Source organism: Perognathus longimembris, chromosome 2, assembly GCF_023159225.1.
Source record: "Perognathus longimembris pacificus isolate PPM17 chromosome 2, ASM2315922v1, whole genome shotgun sequence".
NCBI lineage: Eukaryota > Metazoa > Chordata > Mammalia > Rodentia > Heteromyidae > Perognathus > Perognathus longimembris.
In genome coordinates this window covers 62548917-62571399 of record NC_063162.1, presented here as the reverse complement: position 1 = coordinate 62571399, position 22483 = coordinate 62548917, and the positions used below count along the sequence as shown (strand labels likewise).

The 22483-nt window shown below is 50.7% G+C and overlaps 2 protein-coding genes across 6 annotated transcripts in view; one reads left to right on the top strand and one right to left on the bottom strand.

Annotated features, from left to right (window-relative positions):
• Marchf8 (membrane associated ring-CH-type finger 8) overlaps positions 1-3979 on the top strand; it is a 91901-nt gene extending 87922 nt beyond the window's left edge. For all 5 annotated transcript variants that reach the window (XM_048339277.1, XM_048339274.1, XM_048339276.1 and 2 more), the window contains 2 exons: positions 378-525; positions 898-3979. In XM_048339277.1, coding sequence (XP_048195234.1) covers positions 378-525; positions 898-1202 — 453 coding nt within the window. In that variant the 3' untranslated portion in view covers positions 1203-3979. The remainder of the gene's footprint in view (positions 1-377; positions 526-897) is intronic.
• Positions 3980-7753: 3774 nt separating this feature from the next.
• The window catches only part of Alox5 (arachidonate 5-lipoxygenase), a 40588-nt gene continuing 25858 nt past the window's right edge, over positions 7754-22483 (bottom strand). The window contains exons 6-14 of the mRNA XM_048339272.1: positions 21607-21779; positions 16886-17032; positions 11240-11443; positions 10664-10750; positions 9422-9600; positions 9033-9154; positions 8824-8924; positions 8216-8386; positions 7754-8004 (exon numbers count right to left, since the gene is read on the bottom strand). Of these exons, the coding sequence (XP_048195229.1) occupies positions 7825-8004; positions 8216-8386; positions 8824-8924; positions 9033-9154; positions 9422-9600; positions 10664-10750; positions 11240-11443; positions 16886-17032; positions 21607-21779 (1364 nt within the window). The 3' untranslated portion in view covers positions 7754-7824. The remainder of the gene's footprint in view (positions 8005-8215; positions 8387-8823; positions 8925-9032; positions 9155-9421; positions 9601-10663; positions 10751-11239; positions 11444-16885; positions 17033-21606; positions 21780-22483) is intronic.

Below are 22483 nucleotides of genomic sequence, written 5' to 3'. Positions count from 1 at the left end.
CCTTCTGCTGTCCCCTTCAGTGTGACCCGTGTGTGTGCTGTGGCATCATCAGACTTTTTGTCTGTCGGTTGGCATATCAGGGAAACCTAAAGTGTAGTAGCTGAGTCTGGGCCAGCTTGCTCCCCTTGAGACACACAGGCTCCTTTGTCAGGCTGCTCTCAGCCTTCTCAGGAGTTGCCTATACTTGCAGCTTTCATTGCATAGCAAGGTGGCTGTGCTTGATATCTGGTTGAAACCAAGTTGCTTTAGTACTGGGAAGATTCCTCTGGTGCAGAGAGGGAGGGAAGGAGGGCTTAAGAGTGGCCAAAGGCACAGCTCTCCCATAGAGTTGCTTTGCTCTGAGCCTGAGCCTCGCGTTCCCCGTGTCACCTTTCCAGTGGGAGAAGTTGCAGATGACAGCCAGTGAGCGCAGGAAGATCATGTGCTCAGTCACCTTCCATGTCATCGCCATCACCTGTGTCGTTTGGTCCTTGTACGTGCTGATTGACCGCACCGCGGAGGAGATCAAGCAGGGCCAGGTAACAGGTGAGCACTGTACACGGGGACCTGGTTTCTCACTTTGCTGCATTGCCTCATTGGGCCACACACGTCGGGTTTTCTGGAGGGTTGGAATCATGCAGGAGGCACCCAGTAACCTGCTGGATATTTCTTGGACTGTGGCTGCCATCACCAACCTCAGTCAGAAGAGATGAAATTGTACTACCTGGGACTGTCCAGAAACCCATTCCTGAGAAAGTGGGAGACAAAGTTGGTGAGCAGTTTCTCATCCTGCTCTTGAGGAGAGGAGTTGATGAGTGGAGGCTGCTGGTTGTAGAAGTTCAGAGCTGTGTTTTGTTTGCTTTAGATCTTCATTAAATAAGGTCTTCCAACAGGCTGACTTTATTTTCTCCCTTCCAGGAATCCTAGAGTGGCCCTTTTGGACTAAGTTGGTGGTTGTAGCCATTGGCTTCACCGGAGGACTTCTTTTTATGTATGTGCAGTGCAAGGTGTACCTGCAGTTATGGAAGAGACTCAAGGCTTATAACAGAGTGATCTATGTTCAGAACTGTCCAGAAACAAGCAAAAAGAATATTTTTGAAAAACCTGCACTAACAGAGCCCAACTTTGAAAATAAAGATGGACGTGGAATCTGTCGTTCCGACACAAACTCTTCTTCTTGCACAGAGCCTGAAGACACTGGAGCAGACATCATTCACGTCTGATGCTGGAAGGCGCTATTCCCTTGGACATACGCGAAGAGCTGAAGGAATTTGTTTACTGCCAACCATGTACCTTTCTTGAGTCCTTTAATAGCATAGACTAGGCAGGTGACTTACGGTGGCCTCTTTCTTTTTGACCCTCCTTGGCAAGTCTCCTGAAAGTCCTGTGGAACAGACAGCACTGGGCCCCACTTCTGTCTGCTGCTGTATGCGACAGGAAGGTGAGAGACCCCATGCTGACACCATGGCTGAGTTCTGGACCACCCTCTGGAACAGAACAAGGGAGTAAAGGGCCATGCCATGATCAGCAGGGCCCAAAGCTGGCCATCCCTGCCAGAACCCAGGGCTGGGAATGTGCAGGGCTGGGTGAGGAGAGTCCCCATGGACAGGCACTTGCCCCTCTGTTGGCATTTGAGCAGATGAGGCCTCACAGCTCAGTGGCACTTGGTTTACTGAGCAAACAGCACTTTATACAAAAAAAGAATCTTTATTTTGTGATACCTGTGTCTAGTGGGGTTGACACTAAAAAGAGCATCACACTCAGAAATGTCCCTTCATTTCCCTTCTTAGCTCCTTGACATCAAAGTAGATCTGGAACCTGTTTTGCCTTATGTACATTGAGTAGTGAGATGTCCTCTCAGTGCCCAGAAAACAGACGTGCTGGTCAGCAGGGCAGAGGTTGACCATAGCCCATTGGATGGCAGCAATGGATGCTGAGTAGCAGTGAGCATGATTCCTGCTTCCTGTGGCTTTGAGCCTGCTCCAGCTTGCCATGCATTGGTTTTGTCAACACTGAAGAAAGTTTTGAGATAGAGGCAGAAGGAAGAGAATGAGTGGTTAGGGCAGCCAAGTACTTAGGAAATGTCCCTTGACAGATAGCTCTCTACACTGGGAGTCAGCTGTGTGTGGGAAGGCATCATGGCATGGGCACTCACAGGCTGACTCCTACAGGAGCCACAGGACTTGCTGTTGAGGGCTAGGAAGTAGGCAGCTGATTCTGGTAGGGCCTGGCATGAGCCACAAACCACCATGGGCTTCTCTGTCACACTCTGCAACTCACACCAACCCATTGTCGCCTTAACCACATACAACAGACAGGATGGGCCTGGGTCCCACACTCAGTCCATTCTGTCATCAGGGATTACCTTCTGCACCATTTTTCTTACCACAGACAAAACCAAAAACACTAGCATCAAATGGACTTTGCCACTTTAAAAAGCCAGTGTCAGTCCCAGGCAGATAGTCAACTCCAGAGGGGGCTGTGGGCCTGCCATGTGACACAAGTGTTCCAGAGCCTCGAGTCTCCTGGGGTGGGGTAGGGTGATGCCTGGGTATCCTGCCCGGAAGGGGGTGGAGCAAACACGGATGGTCTCTTTGCAGCTGCATAGAGAAGCCCTGTGGTTGGAGAGGCAGGAGGTGGTGGAAGGTCTCTGAGCTGGGGGAGGCTGAGGGAACAGGTCTTGTCTTGCTGCTTCTGGATCTAACTTGCTGGAATCACAGGGCCTATGGGAGCTGTCAGCGTGTCCTCCCTGTGTTCCTGCTCTTATCTAGTCTGTCCTTGTGCTCACTGTGCCCTAAAGTGCAATTACCCACATTCCTTCTCAGCCTGGGGATACCAGGCAGCTACAGGCTGCCCACTCAGAGGAGCCAAGCCCCAGGCAGCCTTGCCTGTACCCCTTAGGAGCTGCCCTGGCTGGGTTCACAGTCTTGTCCACCTGTCCCTACCCCCCTCCCAACAGTAGATGAGTTTAAGTAGAGGCCAAGATCAGTGTGAGTCTCCCCATGGGGCCCCTCAGGCTGAACTTGAAAGGCACAGATACTTTCTGTACAGAGGAAAGTGCACTTAGGAGAAGTCCTTGCAGTCTTTCCCCTGGAGGAGGGGGCAGCACCCCTCTTATGGCCACTAGCCTCTGTGCTTTTGTGGGGCCATCTGTGCAGTTTTTGTCTCCGTTTGTGTCTGTCTGTAGTGGGAGGATGGCATGGGGTCGAACCAAACAGTCCTGGGACAAGGGCTAGGAGGGCTGGTGCTTGTAGGCTAGGCAAAGGGGAAGAAGGAAGCTGTCTCAGGGTGTTACTGCCAGCCCTCCCTCTAGCTTGGTCTTAGTCCCACTGATGGGCTTCTGACTTTAGCTGCCAGAAGTCATTTGGGGTGTGTGTCCAACTTTATTGTAAGAAAGGATTTTCAGGAAATGTTGTAAAAGTTCTTTTCCTATTTTAAACTTGTGTGTCTCCTTCAGTGCTCTCTTCAGTAGTATAGACCTTGTTTCTAAACCTGTAGGCCTCTTGGTAGCCTTGGGAGGCTCCTGCAAGGGGCTGTGGGGCTGGGCTGCAGGTGAGGAGCATGCCCCCCAAGGGCATGGCTGCATGCGGGTTCCCATGCAAAGTGCTACCCCCTCTGCATCTGATTTGAAATATGCAGCTTCCAAGCCTAGCCCACGGCAGGGTGGAATGTAGGGAACCTAAAGGCATTTTTTTTTGTTTTGGAAATAATTAAAGCTGTCCAGCTGATGGGTGCACATTTAGATCTCAGTGTTTATAGAAAGTTGGTTGTTAATAAAAACCAAATTTACACTGGCATGTGTGGTGTAGTTCCTAAAAGAGACTTCATATTTGAAATATTTCTTAGAAAATTTCTAGTAATCTAAATGTCTAGTTTTGTATCCTTTTGTGTATGTTCACTGTTTCTCAGTATTACCACTTGAGTAATTCTCTGTATGGGGAGTTGTTGTGCTATACAAGGGGTGTCTAATAGCAGCAATAAAGCCTTTCTTTACAAAGGAGTTTTAAGAGTACTTTCCTGTGTCTGGAAGCCAAGGATCCTCTTTCTGGGTTGTTGTAGCTTAAACTTCAGGAAAGAATTACTTGTTCCCTGCTGGTATGTTTTCCTCAGTCTGCAGACCTGGGACTTGGGGGAGGTCTGGAGGGCCGGTGGATGGACAGATTCAGGCCCCACAAGGAGGCCAGCCTCACATTTGGGGAATGTCTGGCAGCTGGGGCATTGACTGGTGTTTGCTGACCACAGCCTAGATGAGTAAGAATAACCAGCAAGCCTGGTTAAGAACCAGGGTTCTGGCAGCAGATCTTCACAGACTGTTTGCTGCTTATGCAAGGCTTCCAGGATGGCAGTGCCACTGGTCCTCAGGTGACAGACATCCACATGCACAGCCCTTCAGACTGTCTGGTCCTGGGTACTCTGGGGCTGAGGTGGCTGGAGACGAGGGAGGAGGTCATGCTGTCCCAGTGAGTGGAGAAGGCTTGTCCATGCTGGGCTGCCTGCTCTTGGGGGGCCAAGTGACAAGGGCCTCCACAGAGTGGAGGATGCCCAGAAAGCCTCCCAACCTGTTGAGGAAGGTCAGTGTGTGGGACTGAGTAGAGACCAGGATATTCCTGGCCCTGCAGTTCCCAGTGGGGAACTATGGAAGAGAAGGAGAAAGCCACTCCTACAGGAACTCCAGGGTGCTTTGGATGCTGAATGACTGTGAGGATTTTGAAGACACACTTAGTGGGGCCTTAGTACCAGAAGTCTTCAGGCCACAGTACTCCCTTTCTGGCAGGTGCTGTTGTCCAGGGCAGCAGACTACTCAAAAGCAGCTTCCTGAAGCCAGACACTGGTGGCTTGTGCCTGTAATCCCAGCTACTCAAGAGGCTGAGATCTGAGGATCATCATTTGAAGCCAGCCCAGATAAAGTAGTGAAACTCTTACCTCCACTTAATTGCCAGAAAACAGAAGTGAGGCTGTAGCTCAAGTGGTAGAGTGCCTGAGCTAATAGCTCAGGGACAGTGCTCAGGACTAGCAGCAAAAACACAGCTTCTTGGTTTGTTTTTGGTACTGGTCCTGGGGCTTGAATTCAAGGCCTTGCATTCTTGCTTGGCTTTTTTTGCGTAAGGCTGGTACTCTACCACCTGTGCCACTTAACTCCACTTCTGACTTTTTGTTGATTAATTGAAGATAAGAGTCTCAAAGATTTTTTGCCTCGGTGGACAGGGTTTAAACCATGATCTTTGCATCTCAATCTTCTGAGTAGCTGGGATGACAGGCCTGAGCCACTGGCACCTGGCTGCTTACTGTCTTTACAATTAAAACACATCATCTAAAATTTAGTTATGAATATCTCCCGGTAATTTTCCTGTTACACCGGCAAAGTTAGGGAAGAGTTAGGACATACTATATAACTTATAAAGCCCAGAATGTTTCCTCTGTAGCCCTTCATAGAAAGTTTTCAAACTTATAATGTTTAATGTGAAAAGTATCTTCTATGGAATCTGTTGGAAGTTGAGGCCTTATGGAAGGTCCTTAGGTCATTGCAGACATGACCCAAAGTGGAAGTCAGGACCCTAGTCTTCCTCTTGTGTAGTTTCTGCTTTCTGGCTCATGACGTTGGCAATGGGCTCTGTCATGATGTGCTGCCTGGGCCAAAGGCCCAGAGCAGTGGGCCACAGTGTCAAATTGGAATGGACTGGAACCTCTGGAACGGTGAGCCAACTATAATTGGTTTTACTGTATTGCCTCAGTATAGTCCCATGAAGCTGCTATGTGAGCTCTCGATGTAACCTGTGTGACAGGCCTCAATGAGCCACTGATGGAGAGTCCCAGCACACCTCCCCACTCCTAGGTCTGGAGGGAGCCTGGAAGACCATGCAGGAGGGTGACGAGGAAGAGTTCACTGGAATGAAAGGTCTCTGCTTGCTACTTAGGTAGGAGGCTGGTGAGGCTGGACGGTCTCTCTGGCTCAGACATTTGCCCTCTGGGACAAGGAGGACCAGCTAGAGAATATCACTGACCCCTGTGGCCCTCATGCCCAGATCCCATGCTCACTGGCCAGATAGGAGACTTCTGAGCTGGATGACTTGAGGACTCCCTATGGGCTGGGATGAGAGCTTTTCAAAGGCACTGTTCAGCCAGCCCTTCCTTCTCCCTCTTTTACCAGTGTCACACCCGGCCCACCTCCCTGTGCCACCTCCTGCTCCCTCCTCCACCATGTCTTATGCAACCCAGAGAGGGCTGAACACCATTTTCCAGTTACTTTGGCTACCTGTTTATGTCATGTGTCCTGAAGGTCACAAGTATAAGTTCTGAGAGTGGTGGAGGGTTTTACAGCTAGCGTAAGGGGCTCTGTACCTCAGTCTCTAGGACCCACTCTGACAGTTGAGTTTTCTCATGGACTTACTGCTCCAGGAAGACAGGCACCACTTTCTAGGCCATCATGGCCCTGCTGGAAGCCTAGATACTGAACTTGTTGTAGCCTGGAGACCTTGTTGACATTTTGTTTTGTTTTGGAGGTACTAAGGCTTGAACTACATCTCTGGCCCCTTTTAGTTTTGTTTTTTCAAATAGGGTCTCATATTTATGTTTTGGGCAGACTAGACCATGATCCTCCTGTGTGTGCTTCCTGTGTAGCTGAGATGGCAGGAGTGTACCCATGTGCCTAACTTTGTATCTTCTTATTGGTTAAGATGGAATCTCATGAAATTTGTTTTGCCTGAGCTGGCCTCAAACCATCATCCCCCTGGTCTCTCAAGTAGCTAGGATTGCTGGTGTAAGCCACTGTGGCTGGCTCCTGCTAGCATGATTCTGAAGCTGGAGTTAGGGAGCTGTGGGTTGAGTGTGTGTAAAGGGACAGTGGGTCACTGTGCCCACACTAAGGCCCGGCTCTGACTTGGGTCTGGGCAAAGAGAATGCTCCTAGGACAGTATCTGAAGTTTGTCAACTAGATGTTCTGCCAAAAGAAAAATGAGCAAGTGTTGGTGTCTCAGGACAGCACCAGGGCACAGGGAAATAGGAGGTGGGCTCCATTTCTTCCCAGGGGCCCCCTTCCTCAGGGGAGTTCAATTGGAGGACAACTACAGACAGACAAAGCATGGAGGGGGGGAGGGGGAAAACAAGCTCCAGCTGGTCAGCAGAGGCCAGCAGAGGTGGTGGCATTTGGGGTGTGTTCCACAGGTGCTGTTGGGGAAGGATGAGGGACCCTTCATCAGATTTGGGCAGCCAGACTTTGGCTCAGGTGGAATCACCTCCATGGTGGCTTTGCTTTTGGTGGTGACTGGAGTATATAGCATGTAGAACAAGACTTTTTTCTTTTTTTTTTTTTTTTTTTTTTTTTGCCAGTCCTGGGCCTTGGACTCAGGTCCTGAGCACTGTCCCTGGCTTCTTCCCGCTCAAGGCTAGCACTCTGCCACTTGAGCCACAGCGCCGCTTCTGGCCGTTTTCTGTATATGTGGTGCTGGGGAATCGAACCTAGGGCCTCGTGTATCCGAGGCAGGCACTCTTGCCACTAGGCCATATCCCCAGCCCCAAGACTTTTTTCTTAATGAAGTGTATTTTTGTGACAACCAAAAGTTACAGGAATGTATTTGGACACTGACTGCATGCAAGAAATGGAATTAAGTATGAATAGTACAGAAATGATTGAAATGCCCAGTAGCAGACCTGAACATGGAACCAGCTGCTGGGCAGGCAGAAAGCACTAAGCTATGTGTGTATGGAGGTTACACCCCCCCCCCCCCGCAGTGTTCGCCTAGTTCAGTCACTAAGAACTAGAAGCTGGCAGTGTTCGCCTAGTTCAGTCACTAAGAACTAGAAGCTGGCAGGGCAGTCTGCCTTGTCGGCAAGATGTGTGTAAGTGGCTCAGATGGCTACACTGTTGGGGATCCGGTCCGGAGACAAGTAATAGTAGGGCAGCTTTTTGTTCTTGTTGCGTTCGGCGATCACATTGACAATAGCCTCCAGGCTCTTGCGGAACCGGGCCATGGCCTCCTTCACTGGCTTCTCGATGAAATGCTCCTCGGGGTACATGCCCAGGAAGAGCTGACACGGCAAACAGGCAGGTCAGTGTATGAGAGGCGTTCACAGAACATTACCATCCCTCCCCCAACCCGGCGGGCCCAGCTGACCTGCCACCACCACTCCTTGGGTGAAGAGGGAGGCAGGCGTCCAGACAAAGCCCAACCCAAATCCCGGGACTGAGGCATGAGTTGAACGCAAGTGACATTGTGTCCCTCACCCTGCCTGGTCTCACCTCATTTTCCTGAAACTGACTCAGTGCCCACACCGCACCCAGATGCCAGCAGGAGCGGCCGCGGTCGGGCAGCGTGTCCACGATCTGCTCGATGGTCACCACGCCCTTGGCGGTGGGTGGTGGGGACCTCATGGTTGGGGGAGCATTGGGGATCCAGGAGCACCAGTCATACTGCGGGAACCACACAGACCCGGTGGGTGCCCCCAGTGGCCAGCCCACTACACCTGCACCCGCACCTACACCCACCTGACCAGGGGGAAACTGGCCAGGTGCCCCCCCCCCCCACCGGCCAGGGCCCCACCCTGGCCCATGGCCACACCCTCAGGGCCAAGCCCTGGCGCCCTGTCGTCCCCCGACTCCTGTCCATACCTCCCGCCTTCTCATAACCCTTGCTCTGCCCTCTCCAGGCCACTGCAAGGACACTCCCCATATCCCCACCCCTCTCCTCTCCTGGAGGTCCCACTGTCCTCTGGGTCCCGCCCACAGTGGATAGAATCGGCGCTGGTAAACTACGGATCCCAGGCCTACAGGCCGCCAGGGACTGTCCCGCTCTCGGGGCGGGGGAGCTGGGCGAGGTCCAACCTGAAGGATTGCCACACCCGGCCCACCTGGCCGAAGTTCACCGCCGCGTGCTGGGCGGAGGCCGTGAAGATGACCACCGTGAGGTACTCGGACAGCTTCTCTCGGCTCTTGATGGACTTAGGGAAGCCTAGGGCAGAGTCTCGGGTGTTAACCCCTGGTGGAAATGCCTGACCCGCCCCCCCCCACCCGCCCCTGCCCCCCAGGGCTGCAGGACCTGAGCCACGGCTGCTCCTACCTGAGGCCTTCCTGCCCCGCATTCCGTACACGTACACATCCCTTACGAAGTCCTGCAGCTCCTGATCCTCCTCCACCACCTGGTCACTTTCGTAGTAGATGCCTACCACCTCGGCCGTGAACCTGGCCATGAGCCCACTGGGAGTGGGTGTGCCGGTGGCCCGCCCCAGGCCCAGCACAGGCTGCCCCGAGTCCCCGCCCCCCACGGGGCTCCTCCCCCAGCCCCACCCTACTCCTCACATTTCCCCCCTACCCTCACAGTGTTCCCCCCCTTCAGGGCTCCTGGTCCCCCCCACCCCTCCCACGGGCTTCTTGTGAGTCCCCCCTCCCATGGGCTTGGCCCTCCCTCCCCACCCTCTTTCCCAGCCCCCATCCCGGTCCGGTGCTCACTTCTGGATAGCCTCCCATACCAGCAGCCCGTCATCCCGGTAGAAGTAGTAAGGGATATCCTCGGCACTCTCCATGCCCCGGGCCTTGATGGCCTCGGGGAAGCACAGGGAGGTATAGGTCAGGTCCTTCACTGCACGCTGCACCAGCTGCACATGCCCACCGCCCCCGGTGGCATTGGCCTGAGGGGGAGGGGACAGCTCCAGAACCAGGTCAGCTTCAGCCCTGCTGTCCAGCCCCCTACACTTCCTGTATCCTGGAAAAACTGGGAGTCCAGACCCAGAGGGGCCACCCATGTCCTGCCAGATGACAGGGATGTTTACCCCCAGAGGCCAAGGCCCCCAACATCATGAGATGAGCCCCAGTACAGTGCAAGGGCCTGGGTCACCCACTGGGCAGTTTCAAGGGGTAAGGACTCCCCAGCCCCACTGGAACCTGCTCCCTCCTTGTTAAAAAATGAGTCAGCTGGATTACAATCCTAGTTACTCAGGAGGTTGAGATGTGAGGATAGCAGTTCAAAGCCAGCCCAGGCAAGGAAGTGACTCATCTCCAATTAATCATCAAAAAGCCACAAGTAGAGCTGTGGCTCAAGTGGAAGAGCCCTAGTCTTGAGGGAAAAAGCTCAAAGACAGCACCCATGCTGCAAGTTCAAGCTCCAGGACTGGCACACAAAACAAAAATGGGTCAGAAACACAAGAGAGGGATGGGAATATGGCCTAGTGGCAAGAGCGCTTGCCTCCTACACATGAAGCTCTCGTTTGATTCCCCAGCACCACATATATGGAAAACAGCCAGCAGGGGCGCTGTGGCTCAGGTGGCAGAGTGCTAGCCTTGAGAGGGAAGAAGCCAAGGACAGCGCTCAGGCCCTGAGTCCAAGGCCCAGGACTGGCCAAAAAAAAAAAGAAAAAAAGAAACACAAGAGAGATAGGAAAGGCACACAACAACATGCTCAGCCACTGTGCAGGTCCCAGGTGGGGCACCAGGGTGTGGGAACACGGAAGGGTTAGCTGGTCTCCAGTGTGCTCAGGCCAGTGGGCCATGAAAGAGAGAGGTGAGAGGACAGAGGCTTCAGCTGAGAGGCTGAAGGCAGAGATGGGCAAGGAGGGAGACCTGGTGGTTCCTTGGGCATAGGACAGCTTGCATTGGCTAGTGGACAGCCAGAGCTGCCCACTTCCCAGGCCACTGCCCTGAGGCCTGCCCTGAGACACTGTCCAGGCCCCCAGGGAGGGGAGGGAGGGGGCCCACCTTATCAAAGAGGCCATACTCGCAGATGAGTTGCTCCCGGGCCTTGGTGTTGATGGCAATGGTGAACCTCACATGCGCCACCAGCAGCTGGGCAAGGGAGAAGAATGTCAGAGACTTGAAGCACCCCACCCAGCCCCAGTGCTGGGGACAGAATTGGCACCCTCCCTATCTAGTGCTTAATTGTCTGTCATGCTTTAAGCGCGCTGAACTTACATTTTTTTCCACTGATCATTTCCCTGGAAGGCCTGGGGTGCTATTTTCACCTGTTTTACAGATGAGGGAACCGAGGTACTGAGGTACTTTCAGCCCTCAGACACTCCAACAGTTAGTGCTAACAGCACTTCCTCTGCCTTTGCAGCCAGCCAGGCTCTGGCCCCAGCCCCTATCCTGGACCATGTCCTGTTGGACCAACAGGTTCCCCAATACTTTATTCCCTAGGGAAATAGTACTGGCTTCCCCAGGGCACCTTTCCTGGGGTCTGAGGCTCAGTCCCAGCCACAATCCCTGCAGGAATATCACCTCCCCTCTCAGGTGTCTGTCCACACCCCTGCATGTGGAACAGTAGCTGGCTGTTACCTTGAAAATGGGGTGCACGGCAGGCAGCTGGCGGTACATGGCGATACCAAACACCTCGGACATCAGATGTGTGCGCAGGAGGTGGGTGACGGTCTGGTGGATGTGGAAGTCACTGGAACGCACCCAGATTTTGGCCAAAAGCCAGTCATATTTTGCATCAGAAGGGAGAAAAATGGGGTTCTCCTCGCCTGGAGTTTGGTTGAGCTGCATTGTTGAAGTAAGAAATACTTTCTTGTTGTATTTTGCTCGACAGTAGCTGAGAATCTGGCCTCTCAGAAAATTCCAGAAGCAAAGCAACAAACTTCTTTTCAAATGGTATTTCTACATATTTTGGTCAGTGACTTTACATCATCTCTCTAAAACCAGACAATTACTAAATAAACATAAAAAGGTCTCAACAGCTACATACATATGATTATATAAGATGAGGCTAAGCAAAATGAACTCCAAGAGATGGAAACAGGAGGATTTTACTGTTGTCAATGTTTAATGTACTAGGTGAATTTCCTTTGACATACTTCCTGTGGTCACTGTATATGATTCTGGTACACTGGATATTGTATATATGCTTATCTGAACTGGGGAAGGGAAAGAAAAATGAAGGAGGGTGTAACAAATATGACAAGAAATGTACTCACTACCTTATTATGTAACTATACCCTCTCTGCACATCATCTTATCAATAAAATTTAATAATAATAAAAATAAATAATTATAAAACAAAAAAAAAGAAAATTCCAGAAGAATTTCTTCACAAGTAGCTTCCAAGTCACCAGAAGAGCAGGGAAGGTGGCTGGGAGCTGAGGTTCTGGGGCGAGTGTTCCAGGTCCATCGCACAACTTGCTCTGCCCTGGAGGAGCTCAGCCTAGCTGGGGATGGTGACCTCTTATGTGTGGACAGCTGTCCCTCACTGCAGCAACTGCCCAGAGAGGGTCATGAGGAGGGGCCAGGGCAGGTGGACCTTACCCTGTTCTCACCCTCCTCCCTTCCTATGCCTCCTATGCCCCCTCCTCTCCTGCTCTTCCTCCTCTTCTGCCTCCTCCTCTTTTGCCCCTGCCCTCTGTCTCTTCCCCTCTTCTCTTTCTCCTCTCCAGCCTCCTTGCCCTGGTCAAAGTGTAACTTATGAAATGCCCCTCCTAGTTTCCTTGCTCTATCCTGCAGTTAGCTCCTCCTGTGCAAGGGGCTGCAGACTCAGGCGGGACGCCCCTGTAGCAGCGACCAGCTCCCCCCACCCCCCCCCCCGCCCTCTTTCTAGTTCCACTCCTCAGTGGCACTGTGGGAACTTTGCTCTGAAATACAAATAGTATGATGGGGCTCTCTCTTTGAACAACAACCCCTTAATACACTAGTGCTACACCATCTATCAAGTAAGGACCTGGCACTTCAGGAGACCCTGGAACAAAGAGCAATGTGCCAGCAGCAGCTGTAGCCAGAGTACTGGGAGGGGGAGGGGGGCCTTGGGGGCTTGGCAACACCAGGGTGGCTTGAACAGACATGGAGAGAGCCACCTGCCTCAGAAGCAGACTTAGCTGTGTCCCCTGTGTCATTTGGAAGGTGGCTTCCTTGTCTGGCTCTGCAACACAGCATTGTTCAATAGAAAGATATAATACAAACCACATAGGGAATTGAAAGTTTAGGATGCCACATTTTAATATGTAAAAAGAACCAGGTGTTGGGGGCTCATACCTGTAATCCTAGCAACTCAGGAGGTTGAGATCTGAGGATCAGGGTTTAAGGCCAGCCTGAACAGGAAAGTCCACGAAACTCTCATCTCCAACTAACCCCCCAAAAGCTATGGGTCAGGTGGTAGAGCACCAACTTTGAGCAAAAAGCTAAGTCAAAGCACCCAGGACCTGAACTGAAGCCCCAGTACCAGCACAAAACAAACAGCCCTTTGGGTTAATACTCCTGCTTAAATCTCAGTAGGGATGTTAGTCATTTACACAGTGCCTGACTGTGGCTATCTGGGCTGAAGGCCCAGAGAAAGGAGAAACTGACAGCAGTGTTCACAATGGCCCATTCCAGCTCTCCCCAAACACCCTAAGTGGCTAGTTATTGTCCTAAACCTGTAGTCATCTTGGATTCCTGTGGAGCCTCACAGACAGACACCGCCCCCGCCCCCCCCATGAGATCACCCCATCATCTCATGGCAGCCCAGATCTCTCCTACCAATACTTCTCTTTTGGGGCCACCTTGCAGGATCAGAACTGAGGTAAGGATTGGTCAGACTGTGCTTTGACCAAGACTGATTATTATTTTATGTTTTTGAATTTTATTGTAAAGGTGACATATAGAGAGGGACCAAGGCTGATTATAACTTTCTTTCCCACCTCAGTATTTAAAGGTGATGCCTATGTTGGTACCATGAAGATGGCCTGAAATGCTTAATTTCTATCCTCCCAGCATAGCTAGGTTGATCAAAATCCCCTCTGCCTTTTCATGGCTACATGTTTGCATTCTTTGGGGAAAATGGCCAAAGAATGTTGGAACCCTTGGAGTCAGGCCTCTTGTCTAGGACTCTGGTGACAGTGCCAGCCCTGATCCTTCAAGCCTTTCGACTTGTAACCATCCATTCTAGACTCTAGAGCCTCGACAGGCAAGACCTGCCCAGGTGCTAGCCCAGGATTTGAGGTGCTGAAACTACTATTGCTGAAAAACACTGACTACTTACTTGGGCCTGTGAGTTGATATGAGTTAATAACAAGCAGGCCCAAAGCTAGGCACCCGGGCCCCTGTGCCTCTGTGTCCTTTGTCTAACCCATCTCTCTTCCAGTCACCACAGGTACTCTGGGCTCCAGGAAGAACAAGATTTATCATCAATCACTTCTTACAAAGAGGGGTAGAGGAAATTTCCCCTCAGACGGCAATACCTTCTTCTTACCGTTTTGGGAAAACAGGTCAAACTGCCCTAATGAAGGAACAGCCGGGGTGGAGGCGTGGCTCCATTGGTAGAGCAAAACGCCAGGTAATGAGTTCCAGTCCCAGTTTCGCAAAAAAGAAAAGACAGAAATTTTTTGAAAGGAAAGAGAATAGCCAAAAGCTAAGAACAAGCAGGGGACACCCAAGACACAGGACAGACACTCCACAGCAGTGCCAGCAGGACTGCTTCTAACTCCTGAGCCTCTGCGACAAGGGCTGACACGGGCTGATGCTGGTAGCAGGAAGGCGTGATCACCAGGTACCCCCTCACCTGCCTGCCCCTGGCTGAAGATGGGCTGAAGGGCCATCTTCAACAAATGTCCTTTCTCTATTCTTCATCTTGTCTCTTCTCTTTTTTTTTTTTTTCTGGTGACAATACTGCTTGTCTTGGGGCCTGGCCATTCTTCCTTAGCTTTTTTCTTACCTGTGCTCTACACTTGAGCCACACCTCTCCATCTAGATTTTTGCTGATTAACTTGAAATAAGAATCTCACAGATTTTCCCCAGCTGGCTTTGAACCACAATCCTCAGATCTCAGCTTCCTGAGTACCTAGGATTACAAGTGAGAGCCACCAGCTCCTGGCCCACTGTGTCTATTTGGTGTACAGGCTGAATGGCCTGTTCTGACATGTGAAACCCCAGGAGTCTGGGACTTGGAGTTTCAGTCCTATGACCTCCCCTCTGGACTGCTTACAGTGCCTGGAAGCACTGTTGACTTTCTTCTGTCAGCCTACCCCTTGGGCTGCATGGTTTAATTTCTGCAACAGCTAGTGGAGTGGAAGATGTTTCCCTGTGCAGCTTGATTATCCATTTATATTTCTTCTTCTACCAACAGCCTGTTTGTACCATTCACCAAGTTAGGGTGTTGTCTTTTCCTTGTCAGCAACAGGAGCTCTTAGACTGTAGTGGTTTCTTTGGCACAGTCTCTGCTGGTGGCTCTGCATATGGTGCATCTCACCTCTCCATTAAACATATCACATATCCAGTGCTCCGCCCTTCCCCTTAACACTCCTTCCTTCCTTGTTTTGCTTTCAAAGTCCCCTTAGTCCCGCATTCTCTTCTACTTTTTCCAAACTCCTCTTTCCTGTTATACTTTTGTACTCAGTAGGGCAGAGGGCTCCAGCTTGACTTTTCCTTAGTGCAGTGGTGGTGTGGCAGATCTCAGATCCACTATGCTGTCCCCTTAGCAAACCCCTGCACTGTCACCTAACCCCCCACTCCCTTGCTGAGGGACTTTAAATTCTTCACCACAGGGGTCTTCTTTGTACTGTGTATGCCATCTTTTTTTTTTTTTCTTTTTCTTTTTGCCAGTCCTGGGGCTTGTCAGAGCCTGGGCACTATCCTTGAGCTTCTTTTGCTCAAGACTACCACTCTACAACTTGAGCCACAGCACTACTTCCATTTATGTGGTACTGAGGAATTGAACCCAGGGCTTCATGCACACTAGGCAAGCACTCTACCACTAAGCCATATTCCCAGCCCTGTGTTATGGCAACATAACCCCTTAAACTGCCTGCTCATGTCCAACTCCAGGCGCTAGAATGTAGCTCAGGGTACTCTTGTACTAACTTTGCCTGAGCTGGCCTCAGACTGAGACCCTTTTGCCTTTTGTTACTCCCTCCTGAGTAGCTGGGATTACAGGCACTCACCACCCAGACCAGTACAATGGATCATTCAAACTGGAGGGGTGAGATGGGAGTTGTGATGCTGGGCTTTTGAACTTAGGGTTTCTCACTCACAAGACAAGAGGTCCACCTTTTAAGTCATGCCCTAAGCCCTTCTTTCTTACTTTAATAATTTTTCAGACAGGTTTGTTCATTTTTTCCCAGGTGCTGGACTTGGCCTTGTTGATTGAGATGGGGCAATATGGAGTTTTTGCCACAGCTGGTCTGTAATCACACTTCTGATACGTACCATTTAGGTAGCTAGAATTAAGGTGCCCACAGGCACACCACCTTTTTCTTTGTTGTTGAGACAGAATCTCTTGAACTTTTTTTGCCTGGGCTGACCTCAAACTGTGAGCCTCACAGCCTTCTGAGTAGCCAGGATTACAGGCATGAGCTACCATACTCAGCTCTGGTAGTTGCTTTTATACTGAAGTGTCACTGCTAAATTCTATCTGGTGGTAATCACGATGGCACTCCTTCCTCCTCCTTCTCCTCCTCATTATTATTATTATTATCATCATTATCATGCCAGTCTTAAGCTTAAACTCAGGGCCTGGGCACTGTCCTTGAGACTCTTTTGCTCAAGGTTACCACTGTACCACTTGAGCCACACCACCACTTCTGGCCTTTTCTGATTATGTGCTACTAAGGAATCAAACCCAGGGCTTCATGCATGATAGGCAAGCACTCTACCATTAAGCCACATTCCCAGACCTGCAGTATTATTTTAATAATGCAATTCCAGGGATTGAGCTCTGGGCCTTCAAGTACTAGGCACTTAAGCCACACTCACTGATAGTACTGAGCTTGAACTCAGGGGAGCTTTTTTGCTTGAGGCTAGTACTCTATCTACCACTTGAGTCACAGCCCAATTTCTGGCTTTTTGGTGGTTAATTGGAGAAAAAGGTCTTATGAACTTTTCTTGCCTGGCTGGTGTTGAACCATGATGCTCAGATCTCAGCCTCTAGCTAGGATTTCAGATGTGAGCCACCAGCTCCCAGCTACATTTTGCTTTTGGGACAGAGTCTTGCACTCTCAGGGCTTGGCGTGGGGGGCCTACCTGGATGGCAATGGGGACGATCTTGTTGGCCAGGTTTTTGTAGAGCAGGCAGATGGGTGCTGCCAGGAACTGGTGTGTGCAGGGGTCTGTCTTGTTGGCGTCGATGCCGTCCAGCAGCTCATAGTCCGCTACAAAAATGTTCCCTGCCTGTAGGGGAGAAATGGCTCAATGTTACTGTGTCAACAGAGTTGAACCCCGGTCAGGGCCTGTGAGAGGAGGGAGCTTCATGGGATCCTGTCCCTCCCCTGCAGCTGAGTGGAGTTAAAAAGGTATTAATTCAGAGCTGGGTGCTGGTGGCTCACACCTGTAGTCCTAGCTACTGAGCAGGCTGAGATCTGAAGGGCAGGAAAGTCTATAAGACTCTTATTTGCCACCATCTTGAACACAAAATGTGTATTTAGAATATTTGTATAACTATAAAATTTAAAAGGAATTAGGTGGCCAGTGCATTGTTTTTTAAACTGGAAATCATTTTAAGAGTTTAAAATGAAAAACATATTGAAATTGAATAAAATATGAAATATAAAAATGAAAAAAAAAAGACTTATCTCAGCTAACCACCAAGAAAGCCAGAAGTAGAGGTAAGGCTCAAGTGGTATAGCATCAGCTTTGAATGAAACAGCTAAGGGACAGCCTAGGCCCTGAGTTCAAGCACCAGGACTATGTGGGCACTGCACATGTATACCCATGCATGTGCCCACCCCATGTAGGATTCATTGTTCTCTAACTTAAAGGCTCACGTGGAGAATGTCCATAGGGGACCCTTCACTGGCAGCAGCTAATTCCACGTTCTTAGGTAACTGAAACCTCCTCGACTCTCATGAATGATGCAGAGAGTCCACCCAGGATGTGTGTTTAATAAGAAAGGCTCCCATGACTCATGCCTGTAATCCTAGCTACTTGGAAAGCTGAGATTGGGAAGCTGACACTTGTGGTTCGAGGCCAGTCTAAACAGAAAAGCCCATGAGACCCCCATCCCCATGGAGGAAGTTGGATGTGGTGGAGCCCTGTGCACCCAGAAACTAAAGGAAACCAAAGTAGGCTCGGCCTGTGCAGGGGTCTGCAAGGTGGGGTGGGACGGCGGGATGGGGGTCCGCGTGGTGGGGCGATCGAGGGGTGGAAAAGTCCACGGAGAAGGGGTACAGAATAAGGCTTCCCTCAGCACGCAGAAGCACCCTGATGAACAGTGCCCCCCCCTCGGCCCCCCCCACCCCCCCAACCCAAGCCTGGCCCAGGTGGCTGCCTTCCTCCACAGAGATGCACCTAAGCGCCTGCCAGGGGAGGGGACCCGAGAGGACTGCAGGGTCAGGAGAGGGCCTGCAGGGGCTGTGGGGGTGGGGGGCTGTGGGTCTGAGGGAATGGTGGGGCTGTGGGGGGCTGGGGCCTGCGGGGGCTGATGCGGGGGTGGGGGGGCTTCAGGGCTGAGGGAGTGGTGGGGCTGGTGGGCTGCAGGGCTGAGGGGGTGGGAGCTGGTGGGCTGCAGGGCTGCGGATGGGCTGCATCCAGAACTTCCAGGGTCAGAGGGACCTGCAGTCATTTCACGGCCCTGAAGCAAAAGCTGCTACTTAAATGGTGAAATCTCTGCCCTGGTCTAGTCAATGTGATGAAGGGGCCAACCATGAACCCCAGGAGCCCTGGACTGGGGACTGGAGCTTCTAATGCCAAGTCCTCCTCTCACCCTAGGAAACAAGGGGTCCTATCCATTTCTTTAACCTCCTAGGCTTTTGCCTTCTGGCACATCTAGGGTCTGTGTGTGTGTGCATGGATCTGTGCCTGCCTGCCTGCCTGCCTGTGTCCTTCCCTCCCACTCTCTCCTTCCCTCCATCCCTCTTCCTCCTCCTCCTTCCTCCCTCCTGCTGTTACTGAACCTTGAACTCAGGGCATGAATGTTGTTCCTTAGCTTTTTCATTCAAGGCTGATGCTCTACCTCTTGAGCCACAGCTTCTTCACTTGTGGCTCTTTTTGTTAGTCAATTGGAGATGAGAATCTCACAGACAATCCTTTCCGGGCTGGCTTTGAACTGCAGTCCCCATATCTCAGCCTTCTGAATAGCTAGGATTACAGCTGAGCCACTGGCGACTACCCGTGGTCCTCTCTTGTTCAGCACTGTCCATTTTCCTAGCAATGAGGCTGGTTTGGGATGTCAGGACTCAAGCTGGTCCCTGAGGGCTGGCCCTCACTGCCCCTGCGGTGACTGTGAGGAGATAGGGTCTTCTTTCTCCTAGCGGGTGTTTGTTAATTTGGTGGAAGGAAGGTAAGTTTCCCTTTATGTGAGGAGATGCTCCTTTAGAAATGGATACTGTGCTAGCGCCTCTGGCCATCTGTCCTGAGCCAGCTGTCCTAGGCTAGTTCCATGTGATCCAGGGAGCCAGCAGTTCTGTTTAAACTCCTTGGGTTTAGCTGGATGCTTTGATTTTTGTGGCTTGAAATCAAAGAAACAAAGTCTAAGAAGGAAAGCATTCTTGAGCTATTCAAAACCAACAAGTGGAATATAAAGTGAAGTGTCAAAAGAGAACCCCCCATCAATAGAAATCCTCTGTTCATGGTCCAAAAAGAATTGTACAGAAAAAGATGAAAAACAAAATAAACAATTCTGGACGGCTTAGTAGCACATGCTTAGCATAGATGAGGCCCAGGGTTCCATTTCCATCAGGACAAAACCAAAGACCAAGACAGAATTCAGTTTTGTAAGCTGCAAGCATCCCATAAATTGTTAAGAAGCTGCCAGGCAGGTGACAGGGTCATCAGAGTGACTGAAGGATGGCTCTGGTGTGGATGATGAGCACAGTGTAAGAGGCAGGGTGAGTTTGCCTAAGAGTCTAGTCACCTGTGGCTCTGATGATCAGATTACTGCACGTGATCCAAACCACGGTGAACGCCAAAGCCATAGAAAGGGTGGGATAGATCAATGGAGGAATGACTGCACAGTCATGCGGCAGCAGGGGCTGTTGCCTCTCTGGGGTGAGAGTAGGGGAGCAAGGGGTCAAGCAGGTTGGGGCAGATGATTTGTTCTGCTCCTTTCAATTCCAGGATGTTGTGTTTCTTTTTTTTCTTTTTTTTTTTTTTTTGGCCAGTCCTGGGCCTGGCTTCTTCTTGCTCAAGGCTAGCACTCTGCCACTTGAGCCACAGCACCACTTCTGGCCTTTTTCTGTATATGTGGTGCTGGGGAATCGAACCCAGGGCCTCATGTATACAAGGCAAGCACTCTTGCCACTAGGCCATATCCCCAGCCCCAGGATGTTCTGTTTATAAGGGTGTGTGTGTGCGTGCACTCGTGTGCTAGACCTGAGGCTTGAACTCAGGGCCTGGGCATTGTCCTTGAACTCTTAAGCTCAAGGCTAAGCCCTCTACCACTTGAGCCACAGCTCCACTTCTGACCCTTTGTGTGGTTAGTTGGAGATAAGAGTCTCATGGACTTTCCTACCCAGGGTTGGCTTTGGACTATACCCCTCAGATCTCCATTAAGTAGCTAAGATTACAGGTGTGAGCAACCAGTGCCTGGTGGCTTTGTGATTCTTTAAAGTTTGAAAACTCTACCTACTAAATCAACTTTCAGATGTCCAACAGTCAAATTTCTAGCAGGACACTGCTGTGTGCCTATCATCACAATTGGTTCTGGGGCCAGGCAGAGCCTCCTGGACACGGCTGGGGAGGTCCTCCACGGGGAAGGGCAGTGTACAGGAATACTCACTTTAGTAGTGAGCTGAGCATGTAAGATGGGGATGACCAGAAAACGTTACAAGTAATTGTGAAATCTGAGGCAGGATAAAAATATTGAATATTAGAAATAAGACAAAATATTAAAGACAGAATGCCTTAGGGAGAAAAACTCCAGACCAGCCATTACAAGAAAACTCCAGAGATAGGCCTTTAGAAGTAAGTCCTTGAAACAGATTCATGGCAGGCACCAACGAGAAAGATGTGGTTTGGTCAACAGCAGTGAATCCCATTTGGTCAACAGGAATAAATCTTCAATACAAAAACCAGATAAGGTATAGGAGAGCCTAAAGGTAAACTTAGTCATTAATCTTGAAGCCATTAGCCTTGATGTAACCTTGACAACTTACTGTTTATTGACTTGTAGTAATTAGTTATGATGTAGTTATTTCCTTGAGGACTGTTATCTGTAATCACTATTGACTTTACTTCTGTAAATCTGTCTGATCACACACCACCATCTGCGTATGGCTGGCTGTTCCCTTTAAAAACCCTGCTAAGCAAAGGCTCAGGGCTGCACTCTCCTATGTGAATAGAGTGCAGATGCCAAAAGGAGTCTTTATTAAGCAAGACTCCTTGCTGGGTTTATCTGAGTTGGAGGTCCTGTTTGTGGGTAATGGATATAATACTAACTAGAAAGTAACATTTTCTGTTTGCTGTCCTTTTCTTCTCATACAAAGCCTGCTTCTTTCTCCTGTTTTCTTTTTTTTTTTTTTTGCCAGTTCTGGGGCTTGGACTCAGGGCCTGAGCACTATCCCTGGCTTCTTTTTGCTCAAGGCTAGCACTCTGCCACTTGAGCCACAGCGCCACTTCTGGCCATTTTCTGTATATGTGGTGCTGGGGAATTGAACCCAGGGCTTCATGTATAAGAGGCAAGCATTCTTGCCACTAGGCCATATCCCCAGCCCTCTCCTGTTTTCTTGACCCAGAGGAAGCCAATCTCCAAGCCATCAGTCAGCCAGGGTGGAGAGAGAGAGCTGCCCTACCCTGCTCAGGGCCCCTACCTGGACCTCCTGCTCCAGGCTGAGCTGCCGCTCTAGGCTGCATTCCACCATCTCTGTGCTCACGGGGAGCTTTGCAGGGATCTGGGTGCAGCGCTGGATCAGCACCGGGTTGCAGCCATTCAGGAACTGGTAGCCAAACATGAGGTCCTCCTGCCAGTGGTTCATGACCCGCTCTGTGAGGAGAGAAGCAGGGCCCTGAGTGGAGCGTGCTGGGTTTCTGACTCCACAGGGCACTCCTGATGCTGCTGAGTTCCTGATGGGTCCCCTTTCCTGAGTCCCCATTGCACCTCCACTCTCCTGCCTGTCCTCCTGCTGGGTCAGGGCCCTGGTCACACAGTGGCCCCATGTCGTCCTCCCTGAGCTGGCCCTTAGTGGCCCACAAGCCCTCCCTCAAGACCCCAGGTCCATTTGCCTGGCAAGGAGGGAGGAGTAGGGACTGTAGGGAGGGGGAGTCTTATGGAGGACTTGGCAAAATGCTAATTTCAGCCCCTCTTTACCCAACCAGCCCTGTCTCCTAACTGCCTGCTGCATCCTTCCACGCCAGCTTCACTTACTGCTGTGCCATGCTCTACCCTAATACAGCAAGGCCAAAGAACCCATTTTTTTGTGTTTTCCAGTTCTGGTGTTTGAACTCAGGGCCTTGGGTGCTATCCTTGAGTTTTTTAGCTCAAGACTCAACACACTGCCACTTGAATCACAGCTCCCTTTCTGATTTTTTGGTGGCTCATTGGAGATAAGAGCCTCACAAATTTTCTTGCTCCGGCTGGCTTTGAACCATAATCCTCAGATCTAAGCTTTCTGAGTTTTGAGACTAATGATGAGGTTGTTAGTGCTTAAGCTTGAGCATCCATGGAGGAAAATCTACAGAGCATGAAGG